The sequence below is a fragment of the Xenopus tropicalis genome, chromosome 5, assembly GCF_000004195.4.
Source record: "Xenopus tropicalis strain Nigerian chromosome 5, UCB_Xtro_10.0, whole genome shotgun sequence".
Lineage (NCBI taxonomy): Eukaryota > Metazoa > Chordata > Amphibia > Anura > Pipidae > Xenopus > Xenopus tropicalis.
The window spans coordinates 122,100,513-122,122,283 of record NC_030681.2 but is presented as its reverse complement, the minus strand read 5'-3'; the positions used below and the strand labels follow the sequence as shown (position 1 = coordinate 122,122,283).

The window sequence follows — 21,771 nt, the reverse complement described above, 5'->3', positions numbered from 1 at the left end:
TTCTAATCCATCTTACTAACCAGGCTTTTACTGCTTAAAGAAGGGGTACAAAGGGATGCCATACCCAGAGATTATACAAAAATGTGCACTGTTTGATACATGCTAAACTAGATACATGCTAAACTAGAAAATACTCGTAGTTAGCACAGGGAAATATACAGTCATAGAAACTTAACTGTCTGGGAAAATGTTGCCAAAGAACTGGACTGTAGAGTTTGATCGTACATGCCCATGGGAGCTTACAACTGGTTTTGGGATGCAATTAAGTTTTATTCATTCTGCAATGCAAATGGTAATTGACATTAGCCTGTCTGGCAGATCTGTACCCAGGGGAGTTGATATCAACACTTAATGCAGAAAAAAATGACCAACTGTAGACCGAGAACAATTAGCATTTGTGTTGCTTTGCAGTGGAATGCATAAAACAAAACCTTATGGAAAATGTCATTTTATGTGCCTGTGGATGTATACTGTTCTCTCTTCTTCAATTCTGTTTTGTCCTGATTTGCTATGTTGTGCTGTTTGCTATGGGCTGTAGTAAGTATAGGAGACTAAAAAGCTTTTATTTTTAAGAGTAAAGTGGAGACAAATAATCATATCACGTAAATCAGTATTATGCATGCCATACCAAACAACATACAGGTACATCCCAGTGCTGCTGGACTCCACCCTCCTTATGTGTTTGGCAACATTGGGTACCTCCTCTGATGAAAGGCCCACTGGTGTGGAACGCATAAGGAGGATGGAGTCTGGGGACAATGCGGCGCTGGGATATACCTGTATGTCTTTTGGTATAGTATGCATTATTTTAATTTACTTGATCTGATTACATGCAATCATCATTTAAATGGTTATGGTTTTGCATCATAGCTTTAAACAGTTTAATGCCAGTAAGAAAGTAAAAGGAATGTCTGACTGGTTGCTATGGGCTACTGCACTGTGGCAAAAGTGCTCAGTGTTTGTATATAAAACCTGCTAAGATTTATTATGGATAGTTTACATGATGGATTATTTATGACTTGGGATCATTTTTTAGTGCGGACAAGTACTAAATCCTCCATTAAAAAATTGGCTGAATAGGAAGCTGAATGCAAATCCTTATTTGGATATTCAAAGAAGAGCAAAATCAATAAAGTCGCATTATTTTTGGGGACAAATGACAAATGTGTTGCCATCAGTTGTAATGGGGTAAAAAAATGACAACAGTAAGGGTTCTAATTTGGTTTGGGTGGTTACCAAGGGTTATTAAGGATTGGGAAAAAGTGCTTGTATTTAGATTTCTAACTGAATCCTGGATTTGGTGCATTAAATATGGGTTCAATATAATGTAGATAAGTGCAAAGAGTAAATTTTACAACGCACACTAAACACTTATGGCAGAATGCATATGTCGTGTTAACACTGACTGTACGTGACATTTTCTTACACAAATGCAGTGTGCAAAGTGCAGTTTTAGGCGCAAATCTCCATGCTTTCTACCCCCAATTAAATGCTTTTTTTCTCCAAAATTCCATTGTCATTGCAGGCAAGTTCTGCATTTCATTTACCACAAATGTGTGGGATACGTCCAAATGAATGCAATTCAGTATGAGTGTTCGTTTGTTAAACAAACCCACACCTATAATTATTGTAGCATTGTCACTGAGGAGATCAATGTCCTGTATAAAATATTCATCTTTTTATATGGCCATGGAACTCCTCAATGCCTTCTAATATCCTTACATTTTACTATAGGGACTACATTATTCTCTATATAATTGTAATTTCTTTAGCTGGAACTTCAGATCCAAGTTGTAAATCTATTATACACCCAGGAAAAACTCTTACACAGTACTTATGTTTAGATTCTGGCCCACAGCTCAGTAGTGGCAAGAATCACACACCATTTATCAGGCAGTGACATTAATCCTTGGATAACTGGCATGAGGGTTTTATCCAACAGAACAGCTGCAAATACATAAAGGTTCTTGAATCATACAAGTTAGCATGCTGTCGTATTAGTGGCTTTCCTTGCCAGTACTCATAACTTCCAGTAAACAAACAAGCTGTCCAGTAATGTTTTCTTATTGGGTGCCAATAAACTAGTACATCACGGGGTTACGCTCACAGCAAACACATACAGTCATCTGATATGAGCAGGACCCTAGGCTAATATGTATTCTGCCATATTCTTTAAATGATACTGTTATGACTTAATGGAATGAGAAACGGTTCTTGTAAAGCTTGGTGTAACATATGGTAATGGATGACAATAATAATAGTAATATTTATAAGTACATTTTTTTTCACACAGCCTCTAATATTATGTTACTTTACATTACATTAGAAGTTCAGGTTTTCTGCATTTATGTGTTGTAGGAACCCATAGAGCTAATTCCCATACTGACTTGGGTAGTCCAAGTTACTGTTTCCTATGCCTCTTGGGAGAAAAGAACCCTCAATTTGCCCAAGTCTGTGTTCATAATTAATACAATTAGAGGAAGCAAATGGTTCTTTCTCTTTAGATGCCACCTGCTGTACAGCATGGATGCTGCTAGAGCCTAGTCAGGAACACTGAGAAAGAGCAGCACTTGATTCCAACATGGATTTATAGACTAGAGGTAACTCTCCCAGGCCATTTCTTAACAAAATTGTTGGGACAGCTAGTGAGTCAGAACAGTTTTAAACTCTCTGAGAGGTTTACTCTGAAGGACACCTGAATAACTAGCAGGTATTAACCCTACCATGTCTCTTACATGGTACCAGTTCCTGTTCAATTGAATGTCGATACAAATTTCAACCACCTCAAATACATCTTTGTACTGACTGAGTACATTTATTTCTATTAAATAAACATCTGCTTTTTGGTTAAGAGTTACTGGCGCCTAAAATGAGTTGTAGTTGAACCACGCCTTCTTTCAAACATCACTGTTAGGGCCCAGCTGAGAGCATGGCGTCACCAATGTATGTATGTATGTATATGTATCTATATCTTTATTTATAAAGCACTACTTATGTACGTAGAGCTCTACAGTAGAATAATAGATTAATACAACAGGGGGGTATTGAAATAATAGATCAATACAAAGTATAACAATAAATACAAGGTACAGTTGCAATAAGTTAAGAATCAAAAGAGACAAGATGATGGAGGTTCCTGCCCCATAGAGCTTACAATCTAAATGGGAGGGTAGCTTACAGACACAAATAGGAGAGTATAAATGCTGTAGGTTACAGTGGGCAACACTGCAATATAAGTGCAATGTAACTGTGTTCTACCAGGGAGTAGCCAAAAACTTAGTTTTGTGCCAAGAAAGGCTCAAAGGCCCAAATATTTTTTAAAGTGGAGACTAGTGAGTGAGAAAATGTAGGTTGTAGCCCCCTTTCCTGGTCCATAATTTGGTCTGACCCTCTCCCCATCTCAATACAAGGTTACAAATGTATTAAAATATTGTGGGATAGTTATGACTAATGTTCTCCCCTAATTGGCTCCTAGTATTTTCTGACTATTTACTTGTTTATTTCCCCAAAGGATGTTAGTGAAGTGCCACAGTGGGACATTTTTACAAATGCTGAGCTTAAGCAGAATATTGGCAGTCAGACTGCCTATGTCACCTGTCACCACTTTCTGTAGAGATGTATAGAAAATGCTCTGCATATGGCAGAAGTAATATTGAGATGTAGCAATTAGAAACACTTGCTTGAGCATTTCTGACAAGTGGTTTGCCTGCTGTGGCAAGCATTTCACATGGGCAGAGTTTGGACCACCGCTTTATTGGATTAAATCGGGAATTACTTTTTTTTTTTTTTTACAGTTATCTAGGTATAATGGTTGCCCGCTCACACAGGTATCATTGTGAAAGAAGGTAGAACAGAAACCCCCAGCTGCCACCCACCTTCTGCCCATTTTATATGTGGTGCTGCTAAATGCAGGCATCTACATACAGACTTAAGAGGCAACACACAGGGCAAAGATCGGGGCACTTTGCACATGAAATCTTACTCTTTCTTTAAAAGCCATCAAACACAACTATTCCCTTGAGATCTGTCTAAATTTGCAACAAGCAACAGGCAATTATCAAAGTTTTGCTGGTTCCATTAGATTGTTGCAGCTGAAATCGTTACCTGTATCTCTTATTGCTGTAGTCCCGTATTGGTGCATTTCTTTGTATTTTATTGATGCATTTAAAAGAAATACCAAGAACAGAAAGAAATGAAAATAACAAAGGGTGTCTGAAATGAATTAGGATACAGTATAATAGTAAAATACTACATTTCACAACATTTGGGTGATAACAATGCAGTTGTTAATTAAAACATTAAAATTTCTTTAGTCTTGCATGTAAAGGGAAGTGAGAACAGTATTTGTTAACCAAAGTCAACCAGTTGACAGACGTATAAATATCATTGGGACTCAGTGCAGCAAAGAAACAAAGCCGAGCTTCTTAAAGGGAAAAATGACCCTGTTGCTAAGTTATTTGTATTTTCTCTGTTTTCCATTACATAATGAAATAGATCTAGATAAAGAATGTGTATTGCATTTGCTAAACAAGGCAAAATACACAAAACTGCCATTTGCCAATGCAGAATTTTTCCCACAATTTCATTGTAATTGAATATACTGCAAAAGAGATAATTAGGGAACAAAATGGTTTGCTATTTCATGTATTGTGTGCTGTTGCACCAGTGACAAAATGTGCATGACATAGATAGGATAAAGACATATATTTATTTACCCCTCAATTGTGCAAAATTTATTAGAGCAAAAATGTGGTGTTTGTAGTCAGTGGCAGATACAAAATAGTCCACTACTGTATACTCTGTACACATATGATTGTGTTCCTTCTTACTCTGGAAATAAAATCATTAAGTTCGCAGATGATACTACGGTGATCGGACTGATCTCGGGAAAAGAGAGTGAGATGGACTACAGGGATGAGGTTGAGCGGCTATCGGAGTGGTGCAGAACTAACAACTTGCTCCTAAATACTGCGAAAACAAAGGAACTGATTGTCGATTTTAGGAGAAATAAGACCGACATTGAGCCACTCATTATTGATGGAACGAATGTGGAGAAGGTTTCGGTGTTTAAATTCCTAGGAATGGAGTTGGAGGACGATCTGACTTGGAGTGCAAACATCAAGGGGCTGTTAAAGAAAGCGCAGCAGAGGCTGTACTTTCTGAGGATTTTAAGGAAAAACCATCTTCCTAAAAATCTGCTTCTTGCATTCTATCATTGTTCCATTGAAAGCATACTTACGTATGGATTATGTGTGTGGTTTGGTGGCTGCACTTCTAAAGATGCAAAAGCACTAAATAGGGTTGTTAGGTCGGCAGAGGAAATAATTGATTGTTCGCTCCCCACCCTGGAACACATTTACAGCTCTCGCTGCCGGAAAAAAGCTATGGACATTATACATGATCCAACCCATCCTGGCCACTGTCTCTTCCAGCTTTTGCCATCGGGGAAGAGATATAGAGTCTTGAAAGCTAGAACAAATAGGATGAGAAATAGCTTCTATTCAAAAGCAATTATGGCCCTAAATATGAAAGACTGATGTATTGCCGGTATTGTTGCTAAATGCTTTTCGCTTTGAGTTGTCCTTTTTTTTGCTTCTGTAAATCTCGTTGTTCTCGTAACAATGACAATAAAGATATTCTATTCTATTCTAAAATAGGGGCTTTTTAGAACATAAATAAAAGGGAAACTACAGTAAATGGCAACAGAAAATGTGGAAAGGAAGAGAAAAAAATAAAACTATAATTATTAAACAAAGGTTTCAACTAATTGGTTTTGACCTTTAGTGTGTTTAATCAACACTATGCTTTTGCAGAGTACAAAGCAAGTCTTTACATAATTATTACAGTGCTGGAAACTCAATCAGTGACTCTCTATAGCATCAGTAACCATTGCCATCTACTGTGCATTTTGAATATTGCACAGCAACAGAATTATAATAGAATCGCTTCACACTGATCCTTATTTGTGGCAAAGATGCAGAGAAGAACAGGATATAGGAATTCTTTATTTACTAGCTTTTTATTAGATCCTAGTATTCCAAATGCTTGCAAATCATGGTTCTGCTTCTGAGGGTGCAGACACAGAGGTTATACTGGCTGGGCTGCACTACTTAACCCCTTGAAGACATCTGGTGCATGTAATTGTACTCTTAACAGCAACATAAACAAAAAAAAATGTACTGTTACAAAACCTAACCAGCAAATTAAAGGCAATGGTGATAAAAGAATGAAGAACGAAACAGAATAAAAAAGGTATATATAATATATAGTATACTGAATATACTACTCAGCGACTTAGGTAGAATGATCAAGAACATATTTAGCTATATATGCAACTGCCAGAGTAGTTTCTTGGCAGGTGGCTTTTATTTGGGACTGTGGGAGGAGAAAGCCTTTCTTGCCTTCATCACGCAGCTCAAAGGTGAATGAATACTTAATTCCCAGTGAATAAGCCCAGTCATCAGATGAGCCAGCGGTGGGATCTAGAAAGTATACAACAAATAAATATTTGTGTCCAGTGCAAATAATAAATTCAATCATTTCAATTCATGTACAGTTTAATTTTCTCATGTCATTATGCATGATCCTGTGTTTGCAGAAACAGCTTTTCCTCATTTTCTCCTGCTGGGTGCTCTTCTCACATCTGTCACTAGGTGGAGCATGGGTGCATATTCAGCAGTGAAGATGATTGCTGTGCTAATTATGACCTGTGGGGTGCTGAAGCTTGCTGTAGTCTTCTGCAAACCTGCTTTTTATAGGGTAAGGATCCATTGTCTCTTACTGTATATAACAGGGGTCATTTATGACTGCAAGTGAAGTGGCATAAGTGCAATTTTGAGAGCAGTCGCCATGTCTTTACCCACATTGTAGCCCTTTTCCATGATCCCAGCATAACTGCAGTTGGCAGGAGGAGATGCACCTGACATAATTGCAGCAGATATATTAAAACTGACACAGTCGTGCTTGCACTTCGACATGAAATGCAATTGAGCAGTAAATATTGTTGCCATCATTTCCAGTATATGTGGTTTCAGATATTTCTCTGCCAGCTACAGTACACAATTTTTTTTTAAATATCTGCATTGCCCAATAGACCACGTTTGACACCCTGTTGGGGCCATAGTTGGTATTTTCTTGGCTGTAACATCCCACATGGCTGGTCACATTTTATAAATCAGATTTAGCTCTGTGCAACTGCTTGGAAAGGGTCCTCATAGGGATGTCTTGTATGACCTTGAGCTGGTAGAACACTTGATATTCCTCTAGCTGAGTGCATGAGTTAATAGATTAGTAATTCTACACTGTGGGGAATGCACATAGCTACATTAGAGAAAGTAATAGGAATGACCTGTGCACGCTTGGCCCCAGTTACCCCTAGTAGGAATTACAGGTATAAATGTATTAAAAAAAGGATCAAACCAGAAGCATGTATGGTTCATACCTCAATGAAACCTACCTAAAATTACATATATTAATGTAATAAGGGAACTTCTGTACAATTCTCAATATAAGCCAATGTTATCTGGTGCAAATACAACACAATTTAGCGACAGTGGCCTTTTTACAGAAATGTAGCTTCTGACTACAGGCATTTCTTTTTTTTATATGTATGAACTTGCATAATGAGTGGAAATTGGCATATCCTGCGGTGATAAGGAAGGATTAAAATCATGGATACATCTGGTGCTGAGACAGCCCCTTGAACTTGGTTGTATTCTAAACAATGATTTTTCAAGAAGTGGGAATATGCTTACAAATTGTTGAAGCAGAAGGTCCATAGGTGTATGATGTTCCATAAAGGCCCTGCAGTTCAGCCACTGCTCCTTTAGCAATTTCATCCTGAAAGAAAAAAAAGTAATGCTATCCCTTAGTCCACTATGCCTTATCTTGGTAATAGAGACCTGCTGCCCAACATTAATCCTGTGTAACAGCCCTTTAAAGAGTGAAAACTGGTGGCTTTCCAGCTTTTCAATGCCCTAACTGAAAGATTATTCATGTTCTGAGGTTAATGGGTCACTACTTGCCAGCTCTTTGTGATCGGGTGCAAGCTCATATGTGTAGGAGAAAGGGAACAATAACATCTGCGAGAAGGAGTGGAAACTGATGTAAGCTTTGATGGAATCCACATGACTTCGGATAAAACTGGCCACGTTCTTAGTTTCTATTTCAGATTCGGCAGCTGCTCCACAGTAGATTTCGCTGCATGGTTCATCTGAAGAGCCAATGTCTGCAAACAAATAAGCCTGAGTGAGACACAAGCACATGATGTGCTATACAAACCATCTTAAACAACTCATAACCACGCTACATTAGGTCACAATAATCAGCCAATGCACTTCACGGTTGTGCCCACTGTGCCATGGTAATCAGCCAGTTCACAACATGATTATTCAGTTAACTTAAAGGTTAACTAGACCTCATATATAAGCTAATTCAATAAGAGATAAAGTTCTGCGACAATCTGATATATTGTACAGAGTTGGGAGAGAGGGCAATAATTCCTGTAATATATTGTGCCAGGAAAACCACAGATTTGAACAAACAGTTAGTGCTAAATTTTAGCCGGGCCTGGCCAGAACATTTTGTGGCTAACACAGTCTAAAATTAGTGGGGGTTTATGAAAATAAAGTCATTATTCTCCATTCTAGGCAGGCAAAATAAAATATGAGCTGAAAAATGACTTTGCGTTTGTTTGAATGCTTAACGGCAATGATACTTTATGACTTATTTAGATAAAGGCTGTATTTGTGAAATCGAATAGTTTTGCTCTATTATTCCATTTTTAAATTGCTTGGGACAAAGACTCTAAAAACCACCCACTCTGATTTTGATTTGCTGAGCAATTTAATGGTTAGTCTGACTGTGAAATGCATATGCTCTGACTCCTCCAACTGTGAGATTAATGATAAAAAAAAGTTGGTTTTATGGAAAAACTGCATCTGCCTTTTTGTTTTTATTACCATTTTAAATTGGTTGCACGTTAAAATCATTTCATGGTGGTGAAATCATATATTGACCAACATTATTTGAATGTTATCTATCTCATTTATAGCTGCAGAACAATGATATTTTGTGCTTTCTGATTGAAGGTTTTATATATCAGACAGATCTAACGAGATAACAAGATAAATGCTGTTCAGAGTGAGTTATTTGCTCATAATAATCTCCCAAAGTGTTCTATTACATACTCCCTTTAATATGACACAAGGGTTTTTTTGAATGTTTGGTTACAGGTAATAAAACAAGATAAGTCACATGGAATCACCACCCATATCAGTGAATGGAAACTGAGGTAAGTGGCAGTGAATTCAGTGTTCATAAGTCAGTAACTTACATTTCAGGCCTATTGCTGTATCAGCCATTCAGTCATAATTGCAGGGGTATAAAAGACAGCAAATATGTTCATCCCAGTCCTTATTCTAACTAGTCTTCTTCCTGGTTTGCCATAGTATCTGGGAGAAACAAATAGGATTTTTTCCCTAACCTTCCTTTATGCTGAACCCCTGCAGTTACTGCTCCAGGGAGGGCACCCCAACGATTTGGGAACGACTGATATTAGTTCTTATGCTGCTCAGTAATAGAGCAGCAATAGCTACAATCTGGCTTCTGGCAAGATCAACAGGTTTCCTTCTCCAGGAGTATAAAATACAACTCTCTGTGTGCACACAAGCTGTTGCTTTTACAATGGTCTCTTCTGTAACGATTATTTTTATTGCCTGGCTTTTGGATGAAATTTCATATAAGCTTTCTTACCACACCATGAAATGTTGAAGTTCCTGTTGAGGTCTGTGCCCACACATTTAGCGTCTTCTGAAGGGGATCGATTCTTTCTCCACATGCGATCCTGACGCAAAGAAACATTAGTTTTGTTTACGAACTATGAACTTGATGTTACCTTGCAAATATTCTTTGCAAACCATATAAATGACCTTATGTGGAAAAACAAACTAAAATAAATAAGGTACATTTACTCAGTAGATGATATTTGATTATATTTAAAATGTTTAACATATTACATGGGAAAAAATTGCTCTGGCAAAGACTTTGTGTATGCTATACTAACCATATTGTCATGAAGTTTACCCTAGTATTAGGTGTTTGCATTTCTATGATAGGAGATTTAGATTTTAAGTTTCAGTTGGAAAGGTACATTTTCTGGATGATATATAAACAAAAGGAAAATAAACCTTTTTGCACAATCTTTTGGGTTATTCGCCATAGTTCTGTGTTTCTACCTCCTGTTGTGCCATGCATTAGTGTTCATGTGCCCCAAAGTTCTAATGTTGTATGTGCATGTTTATGAATAGGTGACATGGGTATCTTGGGACTGATTCGGCACAGCAAGAGCATCCAACATTATCACAGTAAGGAAGACACACAGAGCTACATGTAGCAGCTACTTCTCACAGATAATGAACTCCAGAAATTACCCTGCCATAGTATAGTCCATTTTTGTATCCGTGACAAGTAGCTCTGTGTGTCTTCACCCTTACTGCGATATAGTTGGATGCTCTTGCTGTGCCTTGTGCTTGTTCTTATTTCAACTGAGACCTTTGATTCAGGAAAAAGAGAAGCAGGGTATGTTGGTGCTGTATGTAGGATTCACTTAATTCAAGTTTTATGAGTTTTTGTTTTGCCAGTTGTGCAAGAACCTGAAATCAAGAACATAAGGGCTCATTTTTGACCCCAGGGGGCGGCAAGAGCGAGAGTTTGCCCCTTAGCACTCAATCTGTAAGCAATCGAACTGCACTCTGCGCTGAATGCCAGATGAAAATGTGGTGCTCAGTGATGAGTGTAGCATTGGGAGGCACAGCTAGCCCTGTCCTTATTGCGTGCCCTAATGGACAGGGCCCCAAAGTGGGCTGCACCTCCTGCTGCTCTGTACCTTGCCCCTCTGAATGACATGCAAGGTATAGGGCAGAAATAAACTCTTTAGAGTGTTAAAGATAACTCAACAGAATTGGACAGACATTTTTCTAAAATAGTTTAAAATCATAAATAATCGTAGGGAATATAAAAGTACACAGAAATGCAGAGCTTTAATATAAGAGGAATGATAATATTTAAAATACCTCTGTCCATGTCCAAACATAGCCATCAATGTTAAATACAGGTAGAATATAGAAGGTAAGGCTCTTCACTAGTTCTCTTATGTTGTTTTTACCTTTAATGAGCTAAAGAAACAAAGAAGAATATTGTTTCATATTGATAGCATCTAAAAGACTGGGTAATAAAATTATATTTAGTCTACACTTAGCTAAACAGAGAGAGGAATACAGAGAGTGTGGCACTTGCAATCCTTACAAACAGAATTGCCTCATCGTTTTATAGGGTATATAGAGAGTTCATTCCTGACCCCACCTCGTTATCAATGGTGATGACTAATTAATATCAGCTGTACTGTACTGGCTTTTCAGCCTGAGTGAACAGAACCCCTGTTATTCTCCACATCTGATCTGTCTTATAGAGACATTTTAATACAACATATATCATATATACACGTGTGTGTAAAAGGCATAATGCATATGTTATCATTACCTCTTTAACAAACCACTGACAGAATGCTGGTGAGATCCATTCCCGTGCATGTATTCCACAGTCCATGAAAATTGCTTTTGTTGCAGAGTCTGGATTTCCCACCTACAGAATAAAAACAATAAACTGTGATTACACAATATGAACTATGTTTTATATATAGCAATATAACACCATCATTTGAGAAAACTTTCATTCAGTAAGTCAGTAAAATAAGCCAATGCCTTTTTAACAAATTCAAAACCAGTTAACTTTTATTAGTCCAAGATAGTCCTGATTTAAAGGAATACTATCATGGGAAAACATGTTTTTTCAAATTGCATCCGTTAATAGAGCTTTTCCAGCAGAATCCTGCACTGTAGTTTTATTAGTTTTATTTTAATATTTAATTTTGAAATTTCACATGGGGCTAGCCATATTCTTCATTTCCCAGGGTACCACAGCCATGTGACCTGTGCTCTGATAAACTTCAGTCACACTTTACTGCTTAGCTGCAAGCTGGAGTGATATCACTTTCCCCAGCAGCCGATCAGCAGAACAATAGGACATGAGATAAGACTCAGGCACAATGCACTGAGATGGCGCCTACACAGCAATATTACAACAAAAAAAAATACATTTGTCGGTTCCAGAATGAACTTTTAAATGGTAGAGTGAATTATTTGCTATGTAAACAGTGTAATTTAGAAATAAAAAATACACCATAAAAATCATGAAAATCCTTTTAACACTTTTCCTGCAAGACTAATAATATTTTTATTACATATAATATAATAATATTTCTGTTATTACATGGAATGTAACATATTACTTTGTAATGTACCCTCAGAAGTTGCTAAAAGGTGTTTAATTAAAGTAATAAAGCCCAGGCTTTGAAAATGCCAACTGCCAACCCACTATTGCTGGCATTCTTCCACCATGACTCTGCTAATATCTATCTCAGTGGAAGTTATCCAATTAATTATAATTTTGCATATTTATTGACCAGTCCTTAACCAACTGGTACTCCACCTCTGCTAATGCTATTATTATACTTCAGAACGTGTTTATAATATATCTTCACTATTTGCAAATGTCTTCTCTTAAAAATATATGGATATGGAGCTTTTCAGAAATGGGAAAAAAACTACTCATGTCCCTATGTAAAGCAGAAGAATGCCACTGACTATCCCCAAGCATAAGAACATCATGAGTTTATTGTTCACATGCTTTATCTGTTTAATATGCACTCAGTTAGAAAAGAAAATTACTTTTTTGTCATATCTCACCTGCAGGACATACATGGGGCGCCCCTCTACAGATTTTCCAATGTCAATTCTTTGTACAAGGTTAGGATATTTCTTGGTCAGTTTGCTCGTCCATTCAACAATCTAAAAACAGCAAATATCACACAACATGGGAGTAAAATGGTGACATGACCCATGCAAATGCAGGGAGGCTTTAATGCTATAGAAACAGACTCACAGCAGGTAAAAGAAGTACAAGAATAGAAACTACTGCTCTCAAACAAAGCTTGTCTGCAACTGGCTGAAATTCACTTAAGATTTCTGGAACAATATCTATCTGAATATTGATACATCAGATACATTTTTTTGGATGACCTGGGCCCTATTATGAAAACAAAATAAAAAATTTCATAGGAAGTATCTTCTATCCATCAAGCATGGTGCTGATGTATTGATGGTCTAAGGACTGTCATTCCTACCGCTGGACCTGGGTGCCTTGCCGTTATTAAAGGAACCATAAATCCCTGTTTGCATTAGAAAATTCTAAAGCAGAATGTCAAACAGTCAAGGAGTTGAAGTCAAAATCAGTTGGGTTAATGCAACAAATCAATGGCACCAACAGCAGAACGGCTTAGAAAATAATAACCACTCCAATTAAAGCCAATGAGTTATGAAATTACTTGAATGAGACTGAAATGTTGGAAATAAAAATATGCAAAAACTGTATTTATGTATACTGCATTTATACTATAAACAGTGTCAAAGAGTTAAAAAAAGGGTAATATGACCTGCCCATCTGTATGCAGGGGATGCTTGGGTAGTTAGAAGCTAGATAGTAGAGTAGTTAGAGTAGAAGAAAGTACCCCTGGGTAGTGCAAATTTTATGGAAAACTGACCTGATACCGGCCAGAATTGCACAGTTCATGATCTACCATGCTGGGATACCCAACATAAAATATGCCTCTAGTGGTTTAACCTTTACTTTTCCTTTAAATATTTTTTTAAGGAACCAATACATTTTTTTTACAGTTCTACCTTTTCCCACGTATTGTACTTTGTATAACTGTGTCTTTTTGACTTCTTCGTGTTGTTCAACTGGGCTTCAATACCTTCCTGAAGATCATGGAACAAAACTCTAGCAGGAAAAAAAAAACAATAGAAAAAAAGGGAAAACTTTAACTTGCACTTTGCAAAAGGTGTGAAACACCCAAGCTCTCGTTTTCTTCCACTGGTACGAGTTTTGCTGTGCAGCACCCTGTAGCAACCAATTACCAATTATGGGCAGATTTAGCAAAGATTGTTTTCCTGTAAAAACCTTGCACTGGTCAGCGTTTAATATTCTGCAGTTTTTATCGACATTCTAAAACCTTTTTACAAATTTCTAAAACTTTTCAATGCTGTTACAAACTTGATTTTATTTTCTTTCATACAAAAGAGCCAGATTTAATTCTATAAGAAAAACTTGGTTTATCTCATGAACACAATAGAAGTCTGCAGGAAATTTGGAATTAAATTAGGGCACGTGTTTTTCTCATCAAAATAAATCTGGCCCAAAATGTGAAAAAAGGGTTTTTTTCACCCTAAAGCTGTCTCTTGGCAGGTCAAGAGATAAAGTGGGTTACAGACTTGTGTACAGACTATGTTATGAAGGGCCTCAGTGGCTTATGGTTGAAAATATACATGAATGCACAGAACCTGACAGTAGGTGTCTAGTAGCAAACTGTCCCTTTTATTATATAACCCCCTATCCTACACATAGTTACTGTTCATTGTTAATAGTTAGACTCTACTCTATTTTTTTTATCTTTTAAATGGACAATTACCCATCACATATTTTCCTAACCTCAGTTTACCCCTTTAACTTAATGTATACTCTGGGCTGGGGGTGGTAAAGGGGCTTAGACTAATAAGGCATACTGACCTAAGACTGACAAAGAAGTCAGGGCATACAGTGTCATACAGTATATCTGGCAACATATTCTAATCCCACCATATAGACATGCCTGTCTCTAGCCCCCTCTATCCCAATAACCATAAAAAAGCAACCACAAAATGGAACTCAAACTGAATACTGCATAAAATCTTACTCATATGGCACTGAGTTCTGTTGCAGAAGAATCTGAACAGAATCTGCCTGATCACTGTGAACGTGAAAGTCAGCCTCCGTGTGTGGGACCATTCTGTCTGCCGTGTCTGGGTGCCAGAAGTCCAGCTGGAATCCAAGAGTTTTTATCATTTTTATTCTTTAAATTGAAAGGTTTCTTTATACATTTTTAACCAGCTGCTTAAAATGTGACCCATAGTAGAGGAATCCATTTCTTATTATATTGTCAGATATTATTCTCCCAGTGCAGAAAGTTTTAGCTTCGGGATCTCTAGAAATTGCATAACTCAACTCCCAGAGTTCCTCCAACAGCTCTTGCTATGATGTTGTTGTACAAGGCCTGGGATGCCAATGGTTGCCAACCCCTTCTATACACATTACTTATAGTATCAATGGTAAAGTACCCTTAAATATTGGCATCCCAAAATGGGCTATGCTTCAATACAGAATAGCACAGAAAGTATAACTATATACATTTCTTATTACATTGCACAGATAAAATTCCACATGAAAACTTGAATTCTCCCAGTGTATATACGCAGACAGTAGCAGCTTTTGGAGCTTCAGACATTGCACAACTCCGAGAGTTCCTCCAACAGTTTTCTATGATGTTATTTTACAAGGCCTTGGATGCCAAAGGTTGCCCTAGTATCAGTGGTAACTAAATGCTCCCTTAAATATTGGTGTCCCAAATGGGCCGTGCTTCTGTGCTTCAATGCACAAAATATATATATATATTTTTTAAAAACATATAAAACATATATAGTTAAACAGTACTTTTATTATCACTATCCCCAAGAGGCCCCACTCTTTACCCCACCCTAAATTTGGCTTTGGGAATAAAGCCAACTGAATGGCTGCAGTTATAGTGGTCATAGCAAAAAAGCAACTTTATATGCACTGTAGAATTAAAATTTGACTTTTACAATCTGTAAAACAAATCAGGGTATGTTTAAATGATTAAAATGACAATAGGACTTACCTTGATTGCTTCCTTTATTTTGTGAATGAGTGCCACATGTCCTTCTGTCTGAAGCTTGGCACGGAACACCTTGTCACTGACATATATACCGCGTTTCACATTTTGGGATAAATAAAAGAAAATGAGCAATATTAAAATGAATATGATATTTGGTTGCACAGGGTAAATGTTATGCCCACTTTTACTGATTTTGGGAAAAAAATGATACGTTATAGGAAAATGCTGATATCTTACCCATGAAATGTTTGCTTTGCTAGAACTGCAGAAGCAGCAGAACCCAAAACCCAAATTAAGAAGTAATTCATGACTTTGTACATTGCTTTGAACCCTTTCCAGGAGTGATCTTATGTTGGTTCTAGAACAGTTTTGTATGCAGTGTTATCAGATAAAGTTACTTTCCCCTCCCTCAGTGTGCCCATGGCACAGTATGCACTAGGGGAGATGTATCAACTGGCTTAATGAGAAGCAGTCTTTCAAATATATTGTTTTTTACTCTGTCTCACTCTGTGTAACTTAAAAATATACATGCATGGCTAATGACATTATATTTTCCTTTGTCAATGTAAGGCAGATATTATCATCTAACAGTAGACCGGGCACTGGTGTCTAGTAGACCTCAATAGAAGAACAATGTTAATAGATCTTTTCATTAGATCATCTCATTGGTCATGGCCATTGTTTTATTCCAAGAAAAATGTAGAATTAGATGCCAATGTAGATGCCAATTACATACAAAAATAGTTATCGATATGATATGGTTGGGTTGTTGAACTCTATGGGATGTCATACTGCCCACTTAGGGCAGTGATTCTCCACCAGTGGCTCGAGAGTAACATGTTGCTTACCTCCCCCTTTGTTGTTGCTCCCACACAACCCAAAGCAGGTTATTATTTTTGAATTCCTTGCTTGGTGGCAGGTTGAATAAAAAGATGTACTACCAAACAGAGCCTCCTGTAAGGTGATAGCCTGCATAGAGGCTACCAAATAGCCAATCACATCCCTTATTTGGCACCCAAATTAACTTTTATCATGCTCCCCAACTGAGGTGTTTGCATTTGCACTTTGCATTGCCACCATTTCCCTGCAAAATAGTGCTAAGCACAGGGGCATGCTCGTTGTATAGTTTTATAGTGTCCCTATAGTGCAGTGGAATAAATGTACAGTGAAACTGATACATCTCTAAGGGGTCATATGTAAAGCAAAACTAAGTGCTCAAAGTCCAATAAAGCCCACAATCGCACATTTTTTTTGAACTAGCAAGTTCTGTGCAAATTTCCGCAGGTCTTTGCGCTTTGTTTTGTTGGCACTGTATTGGCACTGTATTGGTGTGGGGCAGGAGGAGGCAAGGGGCAGGCAATATCAGATGTAAATTGGCACTTTTTTAAACCTAGGATACTGCATTTTCCTCTTATAATTCCCGCATGATTGAAGCTGCAAATGAGGAGTTGTGTTAGGCACAATTGCATCTCATGTGTCAATTGCATCTCATGTGAAAATTTAAAGTCTGGGTAGAATACTTTCTTTCTGCTGCTTGCCATCAAAATCTGGATCTGGAACTTTTGGAACTGTTTTGCTGCTGGTTTTGATGCTGTCCACAGTGGAAACCCTGCAGCTACTGCCACATGTCCCTGTGTCAGTTAGAGCACTTGCATCTGGTGACTTTAGTCACAAGTACCTTGAATGAATGGAGTTAATTTGTGCAATAAATATATCCAGATATATATTCAAGATATTCTTGACTGATATACCAATATTTTCCTGTTTCTCTAAGCTTGTTATAAGGTATGGGGGACCATGAACAAGGAAAGATCTCCAAGTGGGGGGTGACATGCAGCTACCATTGGTCTAATTGTACGAGTGCATTAGGTTCTAGGGTACTGAACTGAAGCAAAAACCCAGTTATGTTAGCAAATTTATTGCCATAAATGTACAAAGTAATTGTCTGAGTTTTAGTTGTGGCCATTTGCACAGTTGTGCAGAATACTTTATCATTTATTGTGGTAAAATGTTGGTTAATGAGATTGCTTCATTTCTAGTGATAACATTCCTGCTTATGCGCTTACGTTCTGCCTTTAGATCTCTCTGTGCAAGTCTAGTAGATGGTATGTTATGCATTTTTTAATGATATCTAAAATTAAACATCATATCCAGTTGATTAACAGCAGAGTTATTGGTGGGCAGCTTGTAAGTCTCGTTACCATATCTCTAACTGTCACAGATCGATTGTTCCGTTTAGATATCATTTTTATCACAAACTGAACATTTCAAACTGTCATCTGCAAGGAGCATGAAGTGCAAACGTGTTTCTAGTTACTTCTCAATAAAACAACTTATAGAAGTGAATATTATCATTGCTCCATTTTCAATAACAAAGGTTTGTGATTGGTAAGAGGAACCAATACCTTTTTTATGAACAATAAAGCAATAAATCCTTGTACAATCCTGTGAAGTTCAATGTATAAAATGCTTCAGCACATTTTCACTAGCATTAACTGGCTTTTAAATGAATTTGCTTTATAAGAAAATGTAATCCTCCCTAGCCATGATTAGCGACCAGTAAGTGCATAAAATATTTATAATATATATATATATATATGTAATATATTTTATATTTCAATCCCAATAGTGTCTGCACTCCAAGGCTCAATATTCTGCGGGGTGCACAGCCAAAATTTTTAATATATTTTATATATAAGAATAATTGATTTCTAATAAAAAATAAATCCAATAAGTATGAATAAATTCCATTTAGCATTCTGGGTTTCAAAGTATATTTCCTTTAAGCAGGCCAGTGAAGACTGATTCCAGCTATGGGAAGATTTCAGAACAAGTGCATCTTAAAATGCCCTGGGCCAGATCCCAGATCTTAAAGGGTTAGTTCACCTTTAAATTAACTTTTAATATGAAGTAGACATTAATATCCTGAGACAGTTTGCAATTGGTCTTCATTTTTTATGGTTTTTCAGTTATTTAGCTTTCTGTTCAGCAGCTCTCCATTTGGTATTTTGGCAGCTTTCTGGTTGCTAGGGTGTTATTTTCCCTATCAACCAGGCAGTGGTTTCAACAGGAGATGGGGTTATGAATGGCTGTCAGGGTCAGCAACCCCCATTTGAAAGCTGGAAAGAGGCAGAAGAGAAAGGAAAATAATAAAAAACTATAACAAATAATTAAGACCAATTGCAATGTTGCTAGGGCATTCTGTATCATACTAAAAGTTAACTTAAAGGAACAGTAACACCAAAAAATGAAAGTTTATAAAAAGAATTAATATATTATGTACTATTGCCCTGCACTGGTAAAAGTTGTGTGTTTGCTTCATAAACACTACTACAGTTAATATAAATACCCTGCTGTGTAGCCATGGGGGCTGCCATTTAAATTGAAAAAAAGAAAAAAGGCACAGGTTACTAAGCAGATAACAGATAAGTAGCAGATTCCCATTGTATTCTACACAGTTATCTGTTATCTTCTTATGTAACCTGTGCCTTTTCTCCTTTTTTTCAATTTAAATGGCTGCCCCCATGGCTACACAACAGCTATTTCTATTAACTACAGTAGTCTTTCTGAAGCAAACACACAACTTTAACCAGTGCAGGGCAGCAGCACATTATATTTTAATTATTTGAAAACATTTTTATTTTTTAGTGTTACTGTTCCTTTAAAGGTGAACCACCCCTTTGGCCTATGCAGAAGCCTTGACTGAGGACCACATCCATAAAGTTTTCAGCCAGCAGCCCCCCCCCACAGGCTGATTAATATCATACTGAGATTCAGTTAGAATTTGACCTGTAAGGCTATCATTTTGCCTGTTCAACACCCAAGGGGCTGTCGATTTAAGTTGTGTCTGGGCACCTTAGAGAGAGTGTCACGATACTGTAAGACTTTGGCTTGATATCTATGCTGAAGTATACAACAACCTACTATGAGTTCATTTTATTTTTTTTTGTTCTGTTTTTTGGAAAATGTGAATACATTGCTTACACATACTGTTTCCAAAATATTAAAGGAGAACTATACCCTAAAAATGAATATGGCTACAAAAACCATATTTTATATTCTGAACTTATTGCACCAGTCTAAAGGTTCAGCATTCATACATGTGCAACACATATATTTCTGATGCCAACTGCTATGTTTTCTATACACAGCATTTTTTCCCAAGAATTCCAGTGTAATTGCAGCTTTAATTCTTTAATTCTTCACCCTTATCTAACAATTCAGCATTAACGTTTTTGGGCACCTTCAAAGATTTTCAGTACTGCCTGATCGACGAGGCTACCAATATCCAAGGCTTTTATCGATTGGTTGGCTCGTCTCCCACCATAACACTCTGATAATGAATTTGTATTATAATATCAGTGTGTGTATGGCCACTTTTAGGGTAAGAACCCATGGAGTGGTTCAGTTGCCCACGATAGATCTCTACTTTGGTATTCCAAAGTCGCGCAAAGTTTCCTCCTGTAGGCAAAGACAAAGCAACAAGAAGCAACAATCGCAGAGATCTAACTTGGGCGACTGAACCAATGCGTGGGTTCTTACCCTTAGCCATGCCATGTTGCCAGACTGCCTTTGATTTCATATATAGCTAATAGACTAAAGGAAAGATAACCCAATTCCAATATTCAAAAGTGGTTTAAGGCCTCAACCTTATCACTATAACTCTAAATGTGATAGCTGTGATGGGAAGGGTATTTGAGGACTTGTCAAGAGATTAAATACGAGATTTAAAGGTTCATTAGAATATGCAGCTGCAAGTGCAGTCATGCTAAAATGGATGCAAATGTCGTTAAAGCTTATTTCGCCATTACACACTGCCATGGGCGAGTATGCTATATCCAGTATTCTTGTATTCACCGTATAACTTTTTTTCATGTGGGTGGTTCACTGCCATGTGTTACAGAATATGAAGGGTTAAATTAGTCACTAGTAAGTTAGCTAGTAATCTTCTTACAGCCCATAGTGCCATTCAGTCTGAATTTAACACATTTCAATATGGAAGCTCCATTCCTGTTACACCTTTTCCCATATTTCCTTTCATACCCTTTCTACTTCTTCACACCTACAGCTCAGAAAGGTTATTGCACAAAGGGATGAAGAGTATATTCCAAGAGGGGTGTGGGTGCCTGGGCGTTCTTGGGAGACAGAGGAAACAATGGCACAGTGAGTTGTGAAGGCCAATAAGATTTTAGATCCCCATAAGGAAGAGGAACTATCTTTTGCAAATGAACATAGTCCCCAGAGACCAACATCACTCCTGTTAATGCCCTTTTTCACTTATAGAACCATTAGCCCCACTGGATCTGGGCAACCTGGAGGAACAGTAATAACAAAGACTGCAGTTTACCAGCCTATCTGCGACTTGGCTACACATGGGGGAATAGTAGCAACTACTTTTTCACGGCTACTAAACACCAAAAAATACCCTGCCATAGACAATCCTGAGAATTGCCTCTGCTAAAACACATGTTGAGACTGTTATCAGTAAATGATCAGCATTGTCTATTTTAGTAGCCACAACAAGTAGCTGCTACTAGTAGCTCCATGTGTCTTCACCCTTAGTATGTTAGCTGCAACTTTTATGCCAGATGCAACTAGGCAGGTGACTGCAGTGTGTATTCAGGGCCGGATTTGTAATCCCGCCGCCCCAAGGCTGCCCCTGTCCATCGCCCTCAGCACATGTGCGAACGCGTGATTGGCACCCCCCTCCACGCATGCGCGAACGTGCGATAGGCATCCCCCCCCCTCCCCAACGTGCGGGGTGTAAACATTTGCATACGGAGCAGTGGGGGAGAGGTCCCCACTGCTCCGTATGGGTGAAAAAGCTTAAGATTGTGGTGCGGCGGGGCGGCATGCCGCCCTCAAATTTGTGCCGCCCTAGGCCCGGGCCTTTGTGGCCTCTCCGCAAATCCGGGCCTGTGTGTATT

At 37.8% G+C, this 21,771-nt stretch overlaps 1 protein-coding gene across 1 annotated transcript; it reads right to left on the bottom strand.

Moving 5' to 3' along the window:
- Positions 1–5,771: 5,771 nt before the first annotated feature.
- Positions 5,772–16,173, bottom strand: cpa3 (carboxypeptidase A3). Its single transcript, XM_031902865.1, has 11 exons — positions 16,082–16,173; positions 15,848–15,923; positions 14,849–14,973; positions 13,797–13,896; positions 12,804–12,905; positions 11,539–11,640; positions 11,073–11,174; positions 9,754–9,844; positions 8,025–8,227; positions 7,755–7,839; positions 5,772–6,482 (listed from the first exon to the last, which is right to left on the bottom strand). Exons 1-11 carry the CDS (start codon positions 16,162–16,164, stop codon positions 6,295–6,297), a joined length of 1,257 nt encoding a protein of 418 aa, XP_031758725.1. The 5' UTR covers positions 16,165–16,173; the 3' UTR covers positions 5,772–6,294.
- Positions 16,174–21,771: the final 5,598 nt, after the last annotated feature.

What these genes read in the sequence shown, in the direction of transcription:
- cpa3 (XM_031902865.1), bottom strand. Translation starts at nt 16,164, where the DNA reads ATGTACAAAGTCATGAATTACTTCTTAATTTGGGTTTTGGGTTCTGCT. An exon ending in GTCAGTGGTTTGTTAAAGAG is followed by an intron (nt 11,175 to 11,538) that starts GTAATGATAACA and finishes TTGTTTCTTTAG; the next exon opens with CTCATTAAAGGTAAAAACAA. An exon ending in CTTCAACATTTCATGGTGTG is followed by an intron (nt 8,228 to 9,753) that starts GTAAGAAAGCTT and finishes ATTTGTTTGCAG; the next exon opens with ACATTGGCTCTTCAGATGAA.